Source organism: Babylonia areolata, chromosome 7, assembly GCF_041734735.1.
Source record: "Babylonia areolata isolate BAREFJ2019XMU chromosome 7, ASM4173473v1, whole genome shotgun sequence".
In the NCBI taxonomy this organism is placed as follows: Eukaryota; Metazoa; Mollusca; class Gastropoda; order Neogastropoda; family Buccinidae; genus Babylonia; species Babylonia areolata.
The window spans coordinates 13,318,941-13,338,940 of NC_134882.1; the positions used below are offsets into that span (position 1 = coordinate 13,318,941).

At 46.7% G+C, this 20,000-nt stretch overlaps 1 protein-coding gene across 1 annotated transcript in view; it reads left to right on the forward strand.

Moving 5' to 3' along the window:
* Positions 1–20,000, forward strand: part of LOC143284157 (transient-receptor-potential-like protein) — an 81,490-nt gene that overhangs the window by 48,850 nt on the left and 12,640 nt on the right. The window contains exons 2-11 of the mRNA XM_076590817.1: positions 3,402–3,638; positions 5,731–5,903; positions 6,775–6,996; positions 7,732–7,992; positions 10,240–10,332; positions 11,531–11,876; positions 14,453–14,727; positions 15,724–15,887; positions 16,825–17,020; positions 18,283–18,495. Coding sequence (XP_076446932.1) covers positions 3,449–3,638; positions 5,731–5,903; positions 6,775–6,996; positions 7,732–7,992; positions 10,240–10,332; positions 11,531–11,876; positions 14,453–14,727; positions 15,724–15,887; positions 16,825–17,020; positions 18,283–18,495 — 2,133 coding nt within the window. The 5' untranslated portion in view covers positions 3,402–3,448. The remainder of the gene's footprint in view (positions 1–3,401; positions 3,639–5,730; positions 5,904–6,774; positions 6,997–7,731; positions 7,993–10,239; positions 10,333–11,530; positions 11,877–14,452; positions 14,728–15,723; positions 15,888–16,824; positions 17,021–18,282; positions 18,496–20,000) is intronic.

Below are 20,000 nucleotides of genomic sequence, written 5' to 3' on the forward strand. Positions count from 1 at the left end.
TTTTTTTCATTCTTTGTTTAATACAGCGAATTTGTCCGATTTGTGTTTGGGAATAAATGCACACTCGCTTCTGGCATCAGCTCAGCTCATCATCATCATCATCATCATCATCAGCTGCCCCATGGCGGTTGCCGTTGGGGCGCTACAGATGACCTGTCAGCCAGTCCTCTCCATCCATCCCTGTCTTTCGCACATTTGACCGCCTCGCTCAGCTTCAGTCCTGTCCATTCTGTGATGTTGTCTTCCCATCTCTTCTTCTGTCTTCCTCTCTTCCTTCCTCCTCTGACTGTTCCCTGGAGCACTGTCTTGGCAAGCCCTCTCCTCTTGTTACGTGGCCGAACTATTTTAATTTGCGCCTTTTGATGGTGGTGAGAAGGTCTTCATAGGGACCAATGGCTTGCCTTATTCTGTTTTTGACTTCCTCATTGGTTATGTGGTCTTTATAAGAGATGCCAAGCAGTCTTCTGAAGCATCTCATTTCTGAGGCCTGAATCCTCTTCTCCAATTCTGCTGTAAGGGTCCATGTTTCACAAGCATACAGGAGAACTGAGTAGATAAGAGAACGCATGCTTCTGGCATGCATACGTGTATATCGCTGCATCTCTCGTAATGTGTATGTTACTTTTTTCTTCTTTTCTTTTCTTCCTCTAAATATATTTCTTATGTATGTCTTAACCAAGTCTTAACCAAACAGTTGGTGTGGCCGTTGTAAACTATCATAGGCACAATACCAGATGTTATCTATATTTGTATTAGTTACATGAAAATTATGTAACATTTTCATGTGCCCCCCCCCCCCCCCCCCCTGGCACTTCCTCAAATATTCACGCCATGTCCTGCCTCGTGTTGTCTTGCCTTGTCTTGAGTAAGGCCGCGGTGAAGAGACACTTCCGGATGTTTTGGATTTCCGCTTCAGGGCAGCTTGACAATAGTTTGTTTCACCCGTCGTTTGTGGAGTGGGTTGCGACGGCCTTTGGATGAGCGGCCATTGATTTTATGGGCCTGAGTTATTCACCGGTTGGGAATTAAACAAGCTGTGTGTGCATTATTAAGGACATGCCGGATTCACTGCTTTCAGGCGGTGAAATGTTATCCGTTTTAGACGTCACTGTGTAATGGCGTCGATGCATTAAAATAGACAATAGGAATAAAAAAAAAAAAAAAAGAAGATAGAAAAAAGGAAAAGGTTGCGGAATTTTACCCTATTCAATATGAGATGGCTTTATTCACAAGTGAGAGAGAGAGAGAGAGAGAGAGAGAGAGAGAGAGAGATTGTGTGTGTTTGTGTGTGTGTGTGTGTGTGTGTGTGTGTGCGCATGCGCGCGTGCGCGCGTGTGTCTCTATGTCTGTGTTGTCTCTGTGTGAGTGGGGGTGTGGAGGGGAGGGGGGGCAGGAGGGGGGTAGCGGTTGTGTATGTGTGGGGGCGGTGGTGGTAGTGGTGAGTGGGTGGTTGCGTGTGTGTGTGTGTGTGTGTGTGTGTGTGGGAGGGATTTGTGGGCAGGTGGGAGTTTGCATGTGTGTGCCTCTCTCGCTCTGTGAGAGAGTGTGTGTGGGTGGGGATGTGGGGGGTGTGGGGTATGTGTACGTGTGTGTGTATGTGTGTGTTGGTGTATGTGTGTATGCGCGTGTGTTGGTGTGCGTGTCTCTGTGTGTTGGTGAGTGTGTTTGTGCACGTGTCGAGACTGATACAATTAAGCTGCATAAATTTGTCTGGAACGAAACAGATTTCTTTTGTTTTGGTACAATTATTCATAATCTCTCTCTCTCTCTCTCTTTGTGTCTCTTTCCCATCTCTCTCTCTCTCTCTTCCCCACTCTCCCTCATTGTTTCTTTCCCACTCTCTCTCTCTCTCTTTGGTCCCCCCCCCCCCCACCTCTATGTCGCACTTTCACTTCCTCGTTCATGTACGAATGTTATTTGTTTGATGTTATACGATTAGAATTTTTTTTTATAAATAATATAGGCACACCTTTAGGATATCGTATGTTCCATCTGTTATCTGTTTCTGCGAATCTGCCTTTTCCTTCGTCATCGTCATCATCTTCTTCTCCTTCTTCTTCTTCTTCTCTCCCGTGGCGATGCCGAGGGCTCTTTAAAAGTGTATGTGGTACTCCCATCTTCTGAAAATCATGTGCTAGAAATTTCCTCTTTTCTATTGTTTCCTTTGTTTTCGGCATTTTCATTTGGGTTCACTGCTTTTTTTTTTGTGCTGTCAGTAATAAAACATCTTACCTAACCGACCACCTGCGTCTGACGAGAACTTTAGCAAAATTACAACAGAAATAAGAACAAAAAGGGGGAGTTCTAGAAGATACCAGAAATGTCACACACCTCTATCTAAAAAGTCATGTAACTGAGAGGTATGAGCATGCGATCCTGGCCTTTATAATCCGAAAGAAGTATATGTGGACCGTAATTTATTCGAGGCGCCATTCCATGGTACAGAACTACGGCCATACTTCGATTTACAGGAAAGTCCCGTTTCTTTCAATACTACCCTTCTTAGAGAGTACATCTCAAAATCACGGCTTGAGATTTGAAATTCTGAAATTTTCTACCTCATAATCACAGTCACGCGGAGACTTGGGCGTCCATCCGACGAACGAGAAGAAGAAGAAGAGATTTAACTCACTCAGTAAGGCCAGTCCTCTCTTCTCCTCTACACAGACACCTCGGATGTCCAGTGGGTGTCTCAATGACCCAACCTTTAGCTTCCGTCGTCAGAAATGTGGTATTCTTTGTCAACATTCACCTCTTCAATGTAAGAGCCTTCCGCTTGTAATATTTTGATGGTGGTAATTGGGGTGAAACGCTGTTAACGTCGTCTCTTTCGCCGTTCGTATGGAGAGAGTTAAGTCAATAATAATAATAATAATGGATACTTATATAGCACACTATCCAGAAATCTGCTCTAGGTGCTTTACAAAAACGCTTTTGATAACATAATACATCATATCTATGTTACATACACACACCAAAATGTGACTACACACACACACACACACACACACACACACACACACACACACACACATACACACGCTGCATACATGCATTTTAACATACATGTGTATCTAACAGCTACCCTAACACACGCACACATAGGCAGGCACAAACGTACATAAACACACGCACACGCACACACAATACACATTCATATACATGCATGTAGTTATGTACACATACATATGTATACACACATAGTCAAGCACAGCTAACAAAAAGGGAAGTGGACCTGCCACAATTGAACTTATTGCTGAGGGAAAAGGTGAGTTTTGAGACGAGATTTAAAAGAGGTTATCTGCTATAACAAAGGTTCACTCTGACATTGTCAAACAATACAAGCTATACCTCCAACCCTTCCTCTTCAACCCACCCCTGTTTCTGTCTGTCCTTTCCAGGCAGCGGCCCGCAGAACATCCTCCTGTTCCCCATCCTCACCGCGGAGATGGTGGGCCAGGCTCTGAACTCCGGGGTGGGCAAGCGCAAGTCGTTCTACACCAGCGGTCGTCAGTGCCACCACGGCCCCATCCCCCTAGAGACCATCAAGCAGGGACACACCATGGACCCCCAGGAGAGGCTTTTCCTGGAGGCGGTGGAGAAGGGTGACAAGCCCACCGTCATGAGGTGTCTGGCAGGTGAGGCATGGTCCTGATGATGATCATCGTCATCATGGTGATGATGGTAACGACGATGATTTTGGTAATGGTGACGATGGTAATGATGATGAAGACGACGATAATGATGATGACAATAATGATGATGATGATAGTGATGGTGAAGAGGATGATGATCGTGGGTGATGGTGGAATTGGTGGTGGTGGTGGTGGTGGTGGCGGCAGTAGCACGATCCCCCTTCTCCTCCTCCTCCCCCTGCTTCTCCTCCACCTTATCATTATCCTCGCCATTTTCATCTTCTCATCGTTATCGTTGTTTTCGTCGTTGCTCTTGCTGGTGTTCTTCCTGTTGATTGATGTTGTTAGTGTTGTTTTAAGCGACACATGATGGAGGAAACATCAAGCATGGCCTGTATAAAAACGCCTAACAATTGCCGGTAAGGTCAACCCTGTTATCACTGGCCCGTTTTGTCAACCATCAAACTAAGTCAGCCTTGCTACCATTGCCGGTTAAGCCAATCCCCCCGGTTTTGTAAACCCTTTTAACATCGCCGATTAATTCAAGCCAACCCCCGGTTAAGTAAACCCTATTAACATTGCCGGTTAAGCCAACCCCCGGTGAAGTAAACCCTGTTAACATTGCCGGTTAAGCCAACCCCCGGTGAAGTAAACCCTGTTAACATTGCCGGTTAAGTCAACACTGTTAACATTGCCGGTTAAGCCAACCCCCGGTGAAGTAAACCCTGTTAACATTGCCGGTTAAGCCAACCCCCGGTGAAGTAAACCCTGTTAACATTGCCGGTTAAGCCAACCCCCGGTGAAGTAAACCCTGTTAACATTGCCGGTTAAGTCAACACTGCACTGTTAACATTGCCGGTTAAGCCAACCCCCGGTGAAGTAAACCCTGTTAACATTGCCGGTTAAGCCAACCCCCGGTAAAGTAAACCCTGTTAACATTGCCGGTTAAGCCAACCCCCGGTGAAGTAAACCCTGTTAACATTGCCGGTTAAGCCAACCCCCGGCAAAGTAAACCCTGTTAACATTGCCGGTTAAGCCAACCCCCGGCAAAGTAAACCCTGTTAACATTGCCGGTTAAGCCAACCCCCGGTGAAGTAAACCCTGTTAACATTGCCGGTTAAGTCAACACTGCACTGTTAACATTGCCGGTTAAGTCAATACTGTAAATGTTGCCCTATAGGTCTTGTTGGTAAAATCAACCCTTTTACCATTGCTGTTTAACTCACTCAGTACGGCCAGTCCTCTCTTCTCCTCTACACAGATCCCTCGGATGTCCAGTGGGTGTCTCAATGACCCAACCTTTAGCTTCCGTCGTCAGAATTGTGGTATTCTTTGTCAACATTCACCTCTTCAGTGTAAGAGCCTTCCGCTTGCAAGAATTTGATGATGGTAACTGGGGTGAAACGCTGTTAACGTCGTCTCTTTCGCCGTTCGTATGGAGAGAGTTAAGTCAACCCTCAGGTTAAGTCAACTCATAATGCTCTCTTTGACTGTATCTGTTACTTCCTTGCCGTGTCATGTTGACTGCTTTCTGTCAGTTGCAAATCTTCTGTCAGGCTGTCTGCCTTTCTCTCTTCATGCATCTGCCCTTTCTCTCTGGCCAGTGTTGTTTACGTTGTTCATTATATCTAAATTGTTTTCTTTCGCATTGGTCGCATTCGCTTAACATCTTTAAAAGAATATACATTAACCTTTCAGAAAAAAAAAGAAAAGAAAACGCTGTTACCATTACCGATTCAGTCAACCATGTTACCATTACCAGTTGTCAACCTTCTGCTTAAATCAACCATGTTACCATGACCGATTAAGTGAACCCTCGGCTAAAGTCAACTCCGTTACCATTGTCGGATAAATTAACCTTTTGGTTAAGTCAAACATGTTACCATTACCTCTTAAGTCAATCCTCCGATTAAGTCAACACTGTTATCATTGCCGGTTAAGTCAACCCTCCGGTTAAATCAATCCTGTCACCATTACCGCTTAAATCAACCATCCGGTTAAGTCAGCCCTGTTGCAAACTGCCGGCGAAGTCAACCCTGTTACAAACTGCCAGTAAAGTTTGACCCTGTCGCAAATTGCCGGTTATTTCCACCAGGCCCGAACCCGGTGTCTGTGAACTGCACGGACATGCTGGGCCGCTCGGCCATCCAGATCGCTGTGGACAACGAGAACACAGAGCTGGTGGAGTTGCTCCTGGGCCAGGACGGCGTGGAGATCGGGGACGCTCTTCTCTACGCCATCAGGGAGGGCGTCTACAAGATCGTGGAGGTACGTACACTGAATACATTCTACACGATTGTGAAGGAACGTACACTGTTATTGAGTACATTCTACAAGATTGTGGAGGAACGTACACTTTTACTGAGTACATTCTACAATATCGTGGAGGTACGTACACTGTTACTGAGTACAGAATACTGTCTACAAGATTGTGGAGGCACGTCCACTGTTACTGAGTACAGAATACATTCTACAAGATTGTGGAGGCACGTCCAGTGTTACTGAGTACAGAATACTGTCTGCAAGCTTGTGGAGGCACGTCCAGTGTTACTGAGTACAGAATACTGTCTACAAGCTTGTGGAGGCACGTCCACTGTTAACGAATACAGAATACTGTACACTGTTACAGAATACAGAATACAGTCTACAAGATTGTAGAGGCACACTGGTACAGGATACAGACTGCCGAATACTTATTCAAATATCTCAGCGAGAAGAATTACGTTGTGGTGTAAAACATCTAAAGACTATACGAGAATCACAGTCATCTAATAAAAATACACACAAAAAAAGTCATTGAATGTTTTCGATGCCTGCTTAGAGTAATTCATACATACAATAATCAAAGTGATAAATCATGCAATAATCCCAGTAGACATGAAAATAGAAAAATAAATAAATAAATGAACAGATAAACAGATGAATAAAGGAATTAGTAGATAAATAAATGAACGAATGAATGAATAAATGAATGAATAACTGGTTTGACTGACTGTGTTGCATTGATTGTATTGAATTGTATTTGTATTGCATTGTATTGTATTGTAACACCCCTCCGCACCCCCCCCCCCCCCGGCCCCTCCTCTACCCCTCACCCCACCTCCCCCACCGCCACAACCCACCCACCTCCCCTCTGCAGATGCTGATCGAGCACCCTTCCATCACGCGCGAGATGCTGGGCGCCGATTGGTCCAAGGTGCGGCACCACGAGGAGAGCTTCGACTACTCCCCGGACATCTCGCCCATCATCCTGGCGGCCCACTGCAACCAGTTCGAGATCCTGCAGCTGCTGCTGCTGCACGGGGCCAACATAGAGCGGCCCCACCAGCTGTCCTGCTCCTGCCGCAGGTGTCAAGCACAGGTAAGGTAGGGGCGTCGTCACGGTCACCTGAGGGTGTCCTTTCATCGTAACGATGATGATGATGATAGTGGTGGTGGTGGCGATAACATTGACGATGATGATGATGATGATGGTGGTGGCGATATATGATGATATTAATTAACGAAACAACAACAAGAACAATAATGATGATGATGATGCTAATAATATAATAATAATAATAATAATAATAATAATAATAATAATAATAATAATAATAAAAGAAGAATATTGATGATGGTTATGATGATGGTTATACTGCTCCTACTCTGCAGTTCACTCTTTCTCTCGCTCGCTCTCTCTTGCCCTCCCTTTCTCTCTCTCTCTACCTCTCCACTTACCCTCTACCCCCACCCACCCCCCTTTTCTCCTTCCCTTTCTCTTCCTCTCTTTCTCCTCTCTCCCTCTCCCTCTCCCCGACCCCCTTCTCTCTCTCTCTCTCTCTCTCTCTCTCTCTTTCTCTCTCTCTCTATTCTCACCCCCTCTCTCTGTCTCTCTCGTTTCGTTACTTTGCCTCTCCTCCCCCGACCCTTGATCTCTCTTCGCCATCCCTCCCCACAACCCACACCTCTCTCTCTCTCTCTCTCCTCCACCCACCTGCCCATCCTCCTCACAACGCCTGACCCCACCCACCCAACCACCCTCCCGCACACTCACACACACACACCCCTTCCCTTCACCCTCACCCCTCATCCCTCTAACCTCTCGGGGCCCCAGGTGCACGCGGACAGCCTCCGCCACTCCCTGCTACGTATCAACACGTACCGGGCCCTGGCCAGCCCCGCCTGGATCTCCCTCACCAGCCCGGACCCCATCCTGTCCGCCTTCCAGCTGTCCTGGGAGCTGGAGCACCTGGCCCTCCGGGAGAACGAGTTCAAGGACTCCTACCTGCAGCTGAGCAACCAGTGCAAGAAGTACGCCTGCGACCTGCTGGAGCAGTGCCGCTCCTCTGAGGAGGTCATCGCTGTGCTGAATAAGGTGTGTGTGTGTGTGTGTGTGTGTGTGTGTGTGTGTGTGTGTGTGTGTGTGTGTGTGTGTGTGTGTGGTTCTTGAGGGGTGTGAGAGTGTGGTGTGGGTTTCCTGTTGTGTGGGTGTGTGGGAGGGGGTTGTATGGGGGTGAAGGGGTGTGGCTGGGGTGGATACGGGTTTAGGGGTGTTGGTGGTGGATGTTGCGGGGCGAGGTTGGGTATTTCGAGGAGGTCATCGCTGTGTTGAATAAGTTGAGGAGACTTGGGGGTGTGGGGTGTGGAGTTGAGGGCTGGTGGTGGTGGAGAGGGTAGGTGGAAGGGGTAATGGTGTGGATGGACGGTGTTGGGTTGTGTGTGTGTATGAGTGTGTGTGTGTGTGTGTGTGTGTGTGTGTGTGTGTGTGTGTGTGTGTGTGTGTGCGCGCGCGCATGTGTGTGTGCTTGTGTGTCTAGTCCGAGGAGGTCATCACTGTGCTGAATAAGCTGATGGTGGTTCCTTGTGGGGGGGAGACGGGGGGTGCGTCTTTGTGGGTTTGGTCTTCCGATCAAGTCATCGCTGTGTTGAATATGTTGAGGAGACTCAGTGGGGGTGGGGTGGTGGGCGTGGGGGGTGGGGGTGGGGGGTGCGTCTGGGTGTGGATGTACGGTGTTTTTGGCTCGGGTAGGTGTGTCTTTGTGGGTATGATCTTTCGAGTGTGTTGAATAAGTTGAGATGGCTTGTAGGATGGGATGTGGGGGTGTTGGTGGGAGGTGGGGTTGCGGTGTAGGTGGAGGGTGTTTGGGGGTGGGTTTGTGTGTCTCTGTGGGTTGTGGGTCTTCCAAGGAGGTCATCGTCGTGCCGAATAAGGTGGGGGTGGTTTAGGGTGTGTAGGCGTGTGGCTATAGGGGTATGGGTGGGGGAGGGGGTTGTGGAGTGGGTGTGGTTGAGTGGGTGGCTGTGTCGTAGGTTTTGTCTTCCAAGGATGTCATCACTGTACTTAATAACGTGACTCTTCCAGAGGGGGGGAAGGGTGGTGGGGATCGTGGGGTGGGGGGAGGGTGTGAGGGTTGGTGAATTGGTGGGTGTGTCTTTGTGTCTGCGCCGAATAAGAGTAGGCAATTCGAGGTGTGTGAGGATGTGGGTGGGGGGGTGGGGATTGTGGTATAGGCGGAGGGTGTTTCGGGATAGGTGGGTGTGCCATTGTGGGTTTGGTCTTCCAAGGAGGTCGTCGCTGTGCTGAATAAGGTGGCTTCTCTAGAGGGGGGGTGTGGGGGGAGTGTTGGGTGGACGGAGGGTGTGTGGGGTGGGTTGAGAGTGGGGGGGAGGGGGGCGGATGGTGGGTTAGTGGGTGCGTCTTTGTGGGTATAGTTTTGAGGGAGGTTGGGATTTTTGCTTGGTTTTATGTCCCTCTCCCACCTATTTGTATCTATCTGTCTATGTATGTATGTATGTATGTATGTATCTGTCTATCTGTCTGTCTGTCTGCATATCTGTCTGTCTGTATGCTTGCCTGTCTGTCTGTCTCTCTGTCTGTCAGTATTTCTTCTGATCGCCTGCCCGCTTGTCTACCCATCTACCGTTTCTGTCTGCCTCCTTACCAGCATGGTTATACATCTATCCATCTATCCAGCCAGCCAGCCAGCCGCCCGTTCCTTCTCCCTTCCCATCTTGTGTTTCATCCATCCGTTCCCACCCATACTTAGCTACCTTCCTTTCTGTTCTTACATGCATCCGCCCATCCATCCTTCTGTCCATTCACTCAGCAACACATTCTACCTTCCATCTAACCATCCATCCATGTATACATCGTGCCTACCTTCCTATCAGTTGTTGTAACCGTCAATCCACCCATCCATCCATCCATCCATCCACGCAAATCTATTCATCCCCCCCCCCGACCCACCCACCCATACATCCCTCCATCTATCAATCATTCCACCCACACCTGTCCCTTGTTTCAACCTTCATTATAACATTCCTTCCATCCACCCATCCATGATACTATCCATCCACACACCAACCCATCCTTCCTTCCTTCCATTTATCCATCCATCCACCCACGCATACAATCTGCCTGCCTTCCAATCAGTTGTTGCATCCGTCCGTCCGTCCGTTCGTCCATCCGTCCATCCATCCATCTATCCATCCATTCATTCATGTAATGCCCCATTCACCCATCCAACCATCCATCCATACGATCACTTGGGATATGCACGAGACACCGGGCCTCTCAAACGAACCCACCTGTCTTCAACCTGTTCTCTGTGTGACTATTCAGGTGAACGATGGAGAGGAGGAAGAAGAGGAGGTAGATGCGGACAAACTCACCTTGTCCCGTCTGAAACTGGCTCTCAAGTACGAACAGAAACAGGTCAGCTGATGTGGAACTGGAGACAGGCTGTATGCGTGTGCATAGCTGGGGGTTGGGGTGGGGGTGGGGGGGCGGGGGGGGGGGGGGTGAGGGGGGCGGCGGATGAGGAGGGAATGTAGAGATAGATAGACATATAGATACCGACAACAGACAAACAAACATTCAGATAGATACTCAGGCAGGTGGAAACAGACAGAGACATTGAAAGAGAGGCATAGACGAAGACAGAGACTTACCGACAGACAAATAGACTGACTGACTGACTGATTGACTGACTCACAGACAGTATAAGTATCAGTATCAGTAGCTCAAGGAGGCGTCACTGCGTTCGGTCAAATCCATATACGCTACACCACATCTGCCAAGCAGATGCCTGACCAGCAACGTAACCCAACGCGCTTGACAGACAGATGCACAAACTCACAGACAGACAGATGAACAGAGAAGGATTAACCTTCAGATATCTAATCTGTTCTCAAAACATTCAGTGAATTCTAAAACATACCAGGCAAAGTGACTTTCACCAATTTTACAAACCTTCGTCCTTCTTTCTACTCATTCAAGCAGGATCTGTAAAGAAAGGATAAATCAATCAATTAATCAATCAATCAATCAATCTGTAAATCACTGAACAAATAGATAGATAGATAAATAGATAGATAGATAGACAATAAATCGGCCAGTCATTAATGAAATGAATAAAACTAACCAACCAGCCAACCAACCAACCAACCAACTAACTATGTATGATGGTCAGTCGTATAGTGACCATCAGAACAGCAGAGGAGGCAACTGCTGTCCCCAAATTAATGGAGAGTTTCCAACCCAAGTTACATCCCCACTCTTAGGGTTTTATGAGAGTTGGCGTTGGCATGGTTCCCAAAGGCCAGCTAGCCCCCAAGGCTGCAGCACTAAGAGCCAGTGCAATCTTGCCTCCTAGTTTGAGAGTCATAGTCCTTCACAAAAATACTAAGCTGTAAATGACTTCGCTTTGCTCTTGGTCCAATTGCAAATTAACCAACTAACTAACTGATTGAATGAATAAACGAATGAATGAATGGATGAATGAACAGATAAATACAAAGTAAACGAAAACCCTTTTCGCTTTCCCTTTCTATCCCCAAACACTCCCACCCCCACCTCCATTTCAAACCTCGATCAACAACGACGACGAACTGGTCCACTCCACACAAACCAGTTCGTGGCCCACCCGCACTGCCAGCAGCTGCTGACCTCCATCTGGTATGAGGGCCTGCCGGGCTGGCGCAAGGGCAACGGGGTGATGAAGTTCCTCACCTGCATTGGCCTGATCCTGCTGCTGCCCTTCATGGCTGTCTACTACCTGGTCTTCCCGCGCAGCAAGATCGGGCAGCTGCTGAGGAGCCCCTTCATGAAGTTCCTCTACCACAGCGCATCGTTCGGGGTCTTCCTCTTCCTGCTCATCTGCGCCTCCACGGACATCGTGGACGTGTCGCCCCAGCGGGAGCGGCTGAGGGGTCCCAAGCCATCGGAACTAGAGTGGCTGATCGTCCTGTGGGTCACGGGTGAGTGAGTGAGTGTGGTATGGTGTGTTTGTGTGGGTGGGTTACGGGTGAGTGAGTGAGTGTTGTGTGGTGTCTTTGTGTGGGTGGGTCACGGGTGAGTGAGTGAGTGTGGTATGGTGTGTTTGTGTGGGTGGGTTACGGGTGAGTGAGTGAGTGTGGTGTCTTTGTGTGGGTGGGTCACGGGTGAGTGAGTGAGTGTGGTATGGTGTCTTTGTGTGTGTGGGGGTCACGGGTGAGTGAGTGAGTGTGGTGTGGTGTCTTTGTGTGGGTGGGTCACGGGTGAGTGAGTGAGTGTGGTGTGGTGTCTTTGTGTGGGTGGGTCACGGGTGAGTGAGTGAGTGTGGTGTGGTGTGTTTGTGTGGGTGGGTCACGGGTGAGTGAGTGAGTGTGGTATGGTGTGTTTGTGTGGGTGGGTCACGGGTGAGTGAGTGAGTGTAGTGTGGTGTGTTTGTGTGGGTGAGTCACGATTGAGTGAGTGAGTATGGTGTGGTGTCTGTGTGGGTGGGTCACGGGTGAGTGAGTGAGTGTGGTGTGGTGTCTTTCTGTGGGGGGCGGGAGGTGGGGGGGGTCACGGGTGAGTGAGTGAGTGGTGCGGTGTCTTTGTGTGTGGGGGTCACGGGTGAGTGAGTGAGTGTGGTGTGGTGTCTTTGTGTGTGTGGGGGTCACGGGTGAGTGAGTGAGTGTGGTGTGGTGTCTTTGTGTGGGTGGGTCACGGGTGAGTGAGTGAGTGTGGTGTGGTGTCTTTGTGTGGGTGGGTCACGGGTGAGTGAGTGAGTGTGGTGTGGTGTCTTTGTGTGGGTGGGTCACGGGTGAGTGAGTGAGTGTGGTGTGGTGTCTTTGTGTGTGGGTGGGTCACGGGTGAGTGAGTGTGGTGTGGTGTGTTTGTGTGGGTGGGTCACGGGTGAGTGAGTGAGTGTGGTATGGTGTGTTTGTGTGGGTGGGTCACGGGTGAGTGAGTGAGTGTGGTGTGGTGTGTTTGTGTGGGTGGGTCACGGGTGAGTGAGTGTGGTGTGGTGTGTTTGTGTGGGTGGGTCACGGGTGAGTGAGTGTGGTGTGGTGTCTTTGTGTGGGTGGGTCACGGGTGAGTGAGTGAGTGTGGTGTGGTGTGTTTGTGTGGGTGGGTCACGGGTGAGTAAGTGTGGTGTGATGTGGTGTCTTTGTGTGGGTGGGTCACGGGTGAGTGAGCAAGGGTGGTGTGGTGTCTTTGTGTGGGTGGGTCACGGGTGAGTAAGTGTGGTGTGATGTGGTGTCTTTGTGTGGGTGGATCACGGGTGAGCGGGGTGAGGGTGAGTGAGAGGGTGGTGTGGTGTCTTTGTGTGGGTGGGTCACGGGTGAGTAAGTGTGGTGTGATGTGGTGTCTTTGTGTGGGTGGGTTACGGGTGAGTGAGTGAGTGGTGTTTAATGTGTGTGGGTCACGGGTAGAGAAGGGGTGTCTTTGTGTGGGGGGACAGGTTAGTAAGTGAGTGGTATCTTTGTGTGTGGGTGACAGGTTAGTAAGTGATGTCTTGTGTGTGGTCACAGGTGATTAGCTGTGTCTTGTGTGTGGTCATGGGTGAGTAAGTGGTTTCTTTGTGTGTGGGTCACAGGTAAGTGGTGTTTTGTGTGTGGGTGGTTGGTGAGTAGAGGTGTCTTGTGCGGGGGTGACGGGTGAGTAGTTGTGTCTTGTGTTGGTCACAGGTGAGTAGTGGTGTCTTGTGAGTCGCAGCAGTGTTTTATGAGTCACAAATGAGTAGCGTCTTTTGTGAGTCATGGGTGAGTCATTTCATGTGAGTCGGTTACTGTGGATGACTAGTGTATTGTGCTTGTGAGAGTTACATTGTGAACAAGGACTAGATAACGTGTGGGTCGATGGTGAGTAAGTAGTTCTTTGGGGCCAGCACTGAGTATTGTCATTTGGATGATTGATGAGTAGATGGAGGGAGAAGGCCGGGAGCTGTGTCTTTTAGGGCACTGGTGAGTAAGCCTGTAGACAATGACTGGTCACTTTTTGTGCGTCACTGGTAAATAATGTCAGGAAATGAACAGTGGCTGTATCTCTTGTGATTGATTGCCTTGTTATTGTGTCTCACACGAAGTATACCCTCCACCCCCGCGGTGACCACAAAACACTTCCTGTGGACAGATGAAAAAAGCATCAGCCAGAACCTTAAGACACGGGCAAACCCTAAAGTCACGTGTTTGTGTAGATTATGTGATGGATTTGTGATTGCGCTTGATATGTCTTTCCATTCATTTATTCAGTTTATTCAGTCATCCATTTTATTCGGGCATTAATTTTATAGGAGGCACACGATCTGCATCCATTCATTAAGTGATTAAATCAGTCATTCATTCTTTCATTCATTCATCTTCTTAACCACCCACACACCCACCTTTCCATCAACCCATCCACCCATCGATTCAGCCATTCATCAAAGATGTCACGACGAGAAGTTCTATGGTTTTTGTGTGTGTGTGTGTGTGTGTGTGTGTGTGTGTGTGTGTGTGTGTGTGTGTGTGTGTGTGTGTGTGTGTGTGTGTGTGTGTGTGTGTGTGTGTGTGTGTGTGTGTGTGTGTTTGTTTTTTTCCCCCCACAGGCTTCGTATGGGCAGAGTGCAAACAGCTCTGGGAGGAGGGAATACGGGCCTATGTGCGGCAGTGGTGGAACTGGTTGGACTTCATGATGCTCTCCCTTTACCTGGCCACCTTCGCCCTGCGGGTGGTGGCCTTCTTCCAGGTGGAATCGGGAGCCTACGGGCCTCGCAAGATGGTCCGCAAGGACTGGCCCACCAACGACCCTACGCTCATCTCCGAAGGACTGTTCGCTATCGCCAACGTGTTCAGTTTTGCTCGGATTATTTACCTGTTCCAGGTGAGGGTTTTTTGTTTTGTTTTTTGTTTTGTTACTGATCGATGGGTGGATGGGTGGGGACAGTTGTGGGGTGGAATTTATGTTATTTTGTTTGGGTAGGGGTGAGTGGGTATGGGTGGGAGAGTTGTCTAGTGGAGTCTAAGTTTGGTTAGGAGTGGTTTGGTGGGATAAGGTGGGGTGACAGTTGTGGTGTGTGTTGTGTGGTGTGTGTTTTGTTGTGTTGTGTTGTGTTGTCTTGTCTACCGTTGGGTTAAAAGTCCAAAGCAGGACAAACAGATGCAGAGAAAATCAGACGACAATGTTGATCTGAAACTGTACTTTGTATATTTGCACACATCCATATATGAAAACTAGCTTATTCATTCATTCATTCATTCATTCATTCATTCATTCATTCTGCCTATCTTCCATCTGTTTGTACATTCGTTTATTTGATTAATTATTCATTTATCCATTTATTTATTTATTTGTTTGTTTGTTTATCTATTCATTTCTGTATCCATTTATTTATTTGTTTATATATTTATTTATTTATTATTTATTTATTTATTTACTCATTCATTTATTCATATATTGGTTAATTTTAACTCATTAAATAGCTTAGTTTTGTCTCCATTTTAACTTTATTGATTTACTTATCCATCCATTCTGGTCGGCTGGATCACAAGTAACGAGAGCGATAAAATGAGTTCTCTCCTTCAGTCATTTGCTCATTCATTTACTCAGATTCAATCACTGTTTCATACTGGCTGTGCCCAGCAGGCGCAACAGTCCTTGCTAGTATCATGTGTTTTGTAATGCGCCAGGAGAAGTTTTTTGGACAGAGTGCGGGAGAAGTATCTATTATTACTATTATATAGTAGTAGTAGTAGTAGTAGCAGCAGCAGCGGCGGTGGCGGCGGCGGCGACAATAGTTGTAACAGTAGTAGTATCACCACCACCACCACCATTATAGTCAATATTATTATTATCATTATTATTATTACTCACTGACAGGCCAACCAGCACCTTGGCCCCCTCCAGATCTCACTGGGCTGCATGCTGATCGACGTGGCCAAGTTCCTCTTCATCTTCTTCCTCGTCCTCACCTCCTTCGCCTGCGGCCTCAACCAGCTCTACTGGTACTACAAGGACACGGGCGATGACAATGTCTTTTTCACGTGAGTGTTGCTGTTGTTATTGTTGTTGGATTTGTCCTCCTCCTCCTCCTCGTCCTCGTCCTCCTCCTCGTCCTCCTCCTCGTCCTCCTCCTCCTCCTTCTTCTTCTTCTTCTTCTTCTTCTTCTTCTTCTTCTTCTTCTTCTTCTTCGTCTTCTTCTTCGTCTTCTTCCTCTTCTTCTTAACTAAATAACTGACTGACTGAGTGACTGACTTGACTGAAAAAAAAGAAATAAAGACCATTCTTGTCTATGCCACTTGAAGGTTGTTCGCTAGCTATCAAGAGGATAACTCTTGACTTGTGGTTATTCTAGATGTCTAGGGCAATCAAGAATAAATGAATATACAAATGTATAAATAGATAAATAAATAAACAAAATGAATGAATAAAGAAATAAATGAATAAACGATTAATAAATAAATGAATAGTTAATAGATAAATAAATATATCAATGAATAAATAGATAAACAATTAATTCGTAATCAACAAGCTGTCATGTCTTTGCCCCTTGTAGGTTGTTCGACAGCTGTCAAGATGATACACACGATATGTAGGTATTCTTAATGTATAGGATAAACATAAATAAACACATAAACTAACTAACTAACTAACTAACTAACTAACTAACTAACTAACTAACACAAATGAATAAATTAATTTAACTCTCTCCATACGAACGGCGAAAGAGACGACGTTAACAGCGTTTCACTCCAATTACCATCATCAAAATATTGCAAGCGGAAGGCTCTTATACTAAAGACGTGAATGTTGACAAAGAATACCACAGTTCTGACGATGGAAGCTAAAGGTTGGGTCATTCAGACACCGACTGGACATCCGAGGAGTCTGTAAAGAGAAGAAGAGAGGACTGGCCGTACTGAGGGAGTTAAATAAAATGTCTCGCATTGCATCTCGTCTTTTCCCCCCTCCTTGCTGCAGGTTGTTCGCCAGCTACATCACGCTGTTCTGGGCCATGTTCTCCCTGATGCCCCCGAGCAGCATCCAGATCAACGACGGCCAGGAGTTCACGCAGATGGTGGCCGAGCTGCTCTTCATCGCCTACCACGGCATGGCCATCATCCTGCTGCTCAACATGCTCATCGCCATGATGTCCAACTCCTTCCAGGACATTGAGGTACTCTCTCTCTCTCCCTCTCTCTGTGTCTCTGTCTCTGTTTGTCTCTGTCTCTATGTCTTCTACTCTATCTGTCTGTGTTTGTGTCTGTGTCTCTCTGTCTCTGTGTCTCTTTCTATCTGTCTCTGTCTGTCTGCCTCTCTGTGTCTCTTTCTACCAGTTTCTGTCTGTCTGTCTGTCTGTCTCATGATGTCCAACTCCTTCCAGGACATAGAGGTGGTGTCTCTCCCTCCCTCCCTCTCTCTCTGACTCTGCCTGTCTGTCTGTCTGTCTCTATTGATGTCTGTTGTATCGCACTGCTGAATGGACTGAGCAGCTTTTTAATGGCATTAAAATTCGTTCGTTCGTTCGTTCTTTCTCCCTCGCTATCTCTCTGTCTCTCTCTATCTGTGTCTCTGTGTTGCTCTGTCTCTCTTTCTCCCTGTCTGTCTGTCTCTCTGTCTATCTCCATCTCTCCCTCACTCCCCCTCTCTCTCCTCCCCTTCTCCCTCTTTGTGTGTGTGTGTGTGTGTGTGTGTGTGTGTGTGTGTGTGTGTGTGTGCGTGTGCGTGTGTGTTGTGTTATTATTACCGAACCTTAAGGTTTATGAGACATGAGCATTCACACATAAATACGTGTGTGTGTGTGTGTGTGTGTGTGTGTGTGTGTGTGTGTGTGTGTGTGTGTGTGTGTGTACGTGCGCGCGTTGTTATAAATATGTATGTGATTGTGGCATATGTGTAGGGGAATGACACACACACACAGAGAGAGAGAGAGAGAGAGAGAGAGAGAGAGAGAGAGAGAGAGAAATTGAATCGTAAGGGTATGTGTGATCAGAGATAGCTCCTGACCCCCAGTCGAATGTAGGTCTTCCAAAGGCTTTATCCAAGCCCTTTCAGCTCTTGGACAAACACTGGGTATCATTTCCTAGAGTATTTTGACACATGGGTTTCCTTTCATTGTCTTTTTCTTCTTCTTCTTCTTCTTCTTCTTCTTTTTTAACTGCTTTGATGTGCGCACGGGTAATGTATAGGCTATGTCTAGTCCCTGTCTGATAAAGTACTGTTATTTTTTTCTTTATTTTTTTAATGACGGAGTTTGTTTTGTACACGTTTGTCTTTCTTTCTTTCTTTCTTTCTATACATATCTATTTAAACGTTAATCTATTAATTTTATCTATTCGTGCATTTATTCATATATATGTTGTTGTTGTTGTTTTGTTTTCCTTTTTGTTTACCCTCAGTTTACTATGACGCTTCAAATAAACTGCTTAACTGTTCCAGAACCATGCCGACATGGAATGGAAGTTCTCTCGCTCCAAGCTATGGATGGGGTACTTTGACGAGGGCTCCACCCTCCCCTCCCCCTTCAACCTCATCATCAGCCCCAAGTCCGTTTTCTACCTCCTCAAGGCCACGTGCAGCAAATGTCGCAAGCTCTTCTGCCACAACAACAACGACAGCGAGAACAGAAAGGCCTCTGAGGGAACCATTCGGGTAAGTCCTGGTATGAAGACGCTTTTTTGTGCGTTTTGTATTTGGGTTTGGAGATTCCTTTTTTTTTTTGGTAATAAGATGTTTCTTTTTTGTTGATTTGCGTACATATTTTTTTTAGTTTGAAAAGATATAGTTTCTTTTATTGGTTTGGGTCTTCGGGGTAATTTCTTATCTCGATGTCTTGAATTTTGGGATCTGTTTGATATTTTCATGTGTTTTACGATGTAGACATGATTATGAAAGAAAAAAACAACAACAACATATGCCGTGTAATCCATCATTCTAATCAAGAGTTAAGATTTAAAACGACGCTAAATGACCCATATCATTGAACGTGAACCGAGACTTGTCACACTCAAACCGCTATTTCTTTCTTCTTTTTTCTTTCTTTTGTGTGTGTGAATAATTTGGGGGAGGGGGTATAAACGGAAATATAGGTTTTTTGATCGACACAGACTGAATGTCGCGTCATTGCGGACGATTTGTGAACCTGACAAGATGGCTGAACATTAATGTTTGGACTGAATGTCTATCAAAATAAAGTGCAATTTACCTTCAAAATAGAATCGAAGACCGCAGAAATTTTGGTCACGCCATCTACTGTTGATACTGGGACAACTATGCATGAAAATTGCCATTAAGAAACAACCCTGAATTCAGGATACTAAAATAGGGAGTTGCCTGGGTTTTCTGGTTTTTTTTTGGTTGTTTTTTTTGTTTGTTTTTTTGATTTTGTTGTATGATCGGCAGAATGAGTGTTCATACAGTTTTGGAAAACACTTTTCCCCTCGGCAGAGATTTTTGTTTCGACGGTATGATTGATAGAAGCTAATATAAAAAAAAAGAAACATTTTGTGTCAGCAGCACATCAGTATTTCGTTTAGGAAAAAATGCACACTTACTGAATTAGACTCCAGCTGTCTGCCTTTGTGTGTGTGTGTGTGTGTGGGGGGGGGGGGGGGGTATTTATTATTGCATGTGCACTTCTCCTGTGTTTGTAGAATAAACAATGGATTGCAACATGAACATCAACAAGAATAATATACGCACGCGTGCGCACGCACATGCACATAATTGTGTATGCACAAACTTAAATGCACAAAGTAACACACACACACACACACACACACACACACACACACACCCCTGCATGCCGCTTCATCTAGCAAAGCTTGACCTATTTTTCTCTCACGATTATTTACTTACCCTAATTATATTGCATGCTCAAATATAGTTCATGAGATACATTATCAATGAAGTATTCTTATAACAAACATTGCACTGGGGAAATTTTCCATTCACACGATGTGCTTACAACAAAATGAATCCTCTAGAAGACAACCGTGGATGGTAGCTTTTCTCCAGCTGGGGTTGGCAGTGTCCCCCCCCCTAGCCCCCCCCCCCCCCCTCCCCCCGCTCCACACTGAACTGTCAATGTTATCTCTGAGGGAGTGGAGTGATGGCCTAGAGGTAACGCGTCCGCGTAGGAAGTGAGAGAATCTGAG